Here is a 2,500-nt window from a genome sequence, read left to right as displayed (position 1 = left end):
TTTGTGGTCGCTGGATGTTCTTCTAAAATAGCGAGAGAGAGAGAGAAAGAAATGTTTATGGAGTGAATATGACATACACACACACACACACACACACACACACCCACACCCACACACACACACATTTTTAAGGGAAGGTAAAAGTCGGACCATGTTATCTACATAGGAAACGTTGTGGAATGGTTATGAACAAACCGCTTCTTTTTCGAAAGGGCACAGAAGTCAGACCAATCGACCTAAAATGTGCGGAAATCCAAAAGCAAATCGACTGCCAACGTTCCAAAATTCAGAATCAAGATACAAGAAAGGTATGTTGTTTGAATGTTTCATTACTGACAAACGTTATTTCATTGTCTCAATCGCGTGTGTCTTCACCGACAAGCGACTGAGAGCATGTTATGAGATACGTGTTGTGTAATTTGTGACCCTCCACCACGACATGAGTCGCATGTCACCTTTGCATGATTTTTATATTTTTACATTTTCATAAAGAGTTTTTTATGCTCTATCCAGTGGTGAAAACCGTTTTTAGAAAAGAGCAAAAACTGTTTGAGTTATAAGCCTGTGACTAAGGTGACCCACACACTGTTACCAGACACTCCCCGGACTTATATTAAGCCTAGCGCAGAACCGCGCGAGGTGACATGCGACTCATTTCGTGGTGGAGGGTCACATTTGTGTTTGTCTGTGCGCTTAAACGACCGATGGGTCGATATATCTGTGAACGTAACGTTTTGTTTTGTCAACAACAAACCTTTCTTCTTTTTGACTCTAAAATGTGCCGCTCTGTGGACTGGTCATCTTCAGGCGGAAGTTATGTACAGTACACCAAATAATTATGAAGTTATCAGGTCAACATCTGTAGAAGTTAGTAGAATTGTCATTGGTTGCATTTTTAGGGGTCACCCTGTACAAATAAAGGTGGATTGGATGCTCTCGCCAATCTAAGATGTGGGTAGATTAAAGCCCCCCCCCCCAAAAAAAAAAAAAAAAACACACAAAAAGTCGCATGAAGTGATATAAAAACATGTAGTCAAGATCAACACCACAAACCAATAATCGCCGAAACACCGGCCCCCGTAGCGCAGTGGTTAGCGCATCGGGCTGCGGGCCGGGAGATCGCGGGTTCGAATCCCATCAGGGTCATGTGGGTTTTTCGGGCTACGGTCGGCTCCTACCCAGAGTGGAAGTGCTATGGTTCCTATGGGAAGGCTGGGATCACACAGCCGAGTGTCATTCACTTAACGAATGCGACTTTGAGGGTGCTCAGGTTCTGTATACCTGACCAACACCGCAGGTGCGGCAGTTCTCGGGCCTGGTTGACGCCAGGATATATTATGACAGTAAGCGTTGAATGCTGCCCTGTCACGTAGTCTCAAACCAAAAATTTGAAATCCAAAGCATCATTATAATCATCCTCATCTCATTAATCATCCAAAATATAAATTGTCCTTTCTCTTGTGGCCCTTCATGCCCGGAGCTCTCATGGTGACCTTGGTCTCAGTGTTCCTGTTCCTTCCTTCCCTGACTAGTAGTTCTGCTGTCAGTCTTCAACGTGTGACGTTCTGGGAGTTCGACGGAGGGACGTGGTGGCGGTCTGCTCTCTGGAGGGAACGCTCACTCAGTCTGGCTCCGCGACTTAAAGTCAATGTCGTTTGTAGGGGGCATAGTAGGTAGTGGGCTGCGTCCGTTAGCTCGGGACAGAGCCACTACTGAACACCGTCGAAGTGACTCAGCAGAAGTGCAGTGTCATCTTCCAAGGGTAGCCTACCGCAGCGACCCGACATTCCCCCCCTCCCCCCCCCCCTAACGGACGCGAGCACGCTCATAGATGGCTTCATAATATTTAACCTATGGTGTTTTTGGTGTGATAAATCACAATTTGCACAAACGGCAAATAATCGCACATGTCTTTGGCAAAACTTAATTGCAAAGTTTTTTTTCCCGTGAAAACAGTTTAGCTTACCATCTAATCTCTTGCCAGGGTTGTACATGGGATAAAGCCAAACCTCCACCTGGAAACATAACAAAACTCAACACCCTGACGGCATTGCTTTCTGTGCAAAGCGAGACTAATTGGATGAATTAATCCACACGTACATTGCTGGTAATTTCCAAAATGAAATTCACACATTAAAAACTCCCACTCTACAATGAGAGTTCCCAGGGTGTTGATTTTTGGTATGTGCCTATGTGGAGGAATGGCCGTATCCCATGTAAATGCCTGGCCAGATCAGAGACAGTATGCCGAATCGTTTAAACCGGAGGGTCTTTGGCTCAAAGAGAGAAGCTTGATCAGGCTAGAGCTCAAGACAACACACGACTCGCCAGAACAGTTGGGTCCCGCAAAGCTGCCGATACAGCTGCAGGTGTAGGTCCCGCCGTTAGCATTGCACACCCCGCTGTTGAGGCAGGGGTTCGGGGAACAGGGGCTGCTCGCGGAAACTGAAATGTAGACATGGGCTTTATGCATCAAAGTAACACAGTGGAACCCCTCTTT

The 2,500-nt window shown here is 46.2% G+C and overlaps 2 protein-coding genes across 2 annotated transcripts in view; both read right to left on the bottom strand.

The window, feature by feature from the left end:
* LOC138965713 (uncharacterized) overlaps positions 1 to 17 on the bottom strand; it is a 7,940-nt gene extending 7,923 nt beyond the window's left edge. The window contains exon 1 of the mRNA XM_070337894.1: positions 1 to 17. This exon is cut by the window's left edge and continues 90 nt beyond it. The gene's annotated coding sequence lies outside the window, so the exon portion shown is untranslated.
* A 1,796-nt stretch (positions 18 to 1,813) lies between these two features.
* Positions 1,814 to 2,500, bottom strand: part of LOC138965711 (protein delta homolog 1-like) — a 42,031-nt gene continuing 41,344 nt past the window's right edge. Inside the window, exon 5 of the mRNA XM_070337892.1 lies at positions 1,814 to 2,445. Within this exon, the coding sequence (XP_070193993.1) occupies positions 2,234 to 2,445 (212 nt within the window). The 3' untranslated portion in view covers positions 1,814 to 2,233. The remainder of the gene's footprint in view (positions 2,446 to 2,500) is intronic.

The sequence above is a fragment of the Littorina saxatilis genome, linkage group LG4 (assembly GCF_037325665.1).
Source record: "Littorina saxatilis isolate snail1 linkage group LG4, US_GU_Lsax_2.0, whole genome shotgun sequence".
In the NCBI taxonomy this organism is placed as follows: Eukaryota; Metazoa; Mollusca; class Gastropoda; order Littorinimorpha; family Littorinidae; genus Littorina; species Littorina saxatilis.
Note: the sequence above shows the minus strand (reverse complement) of the source record. Positions and strands in the feature narration are given on the sequence as shown.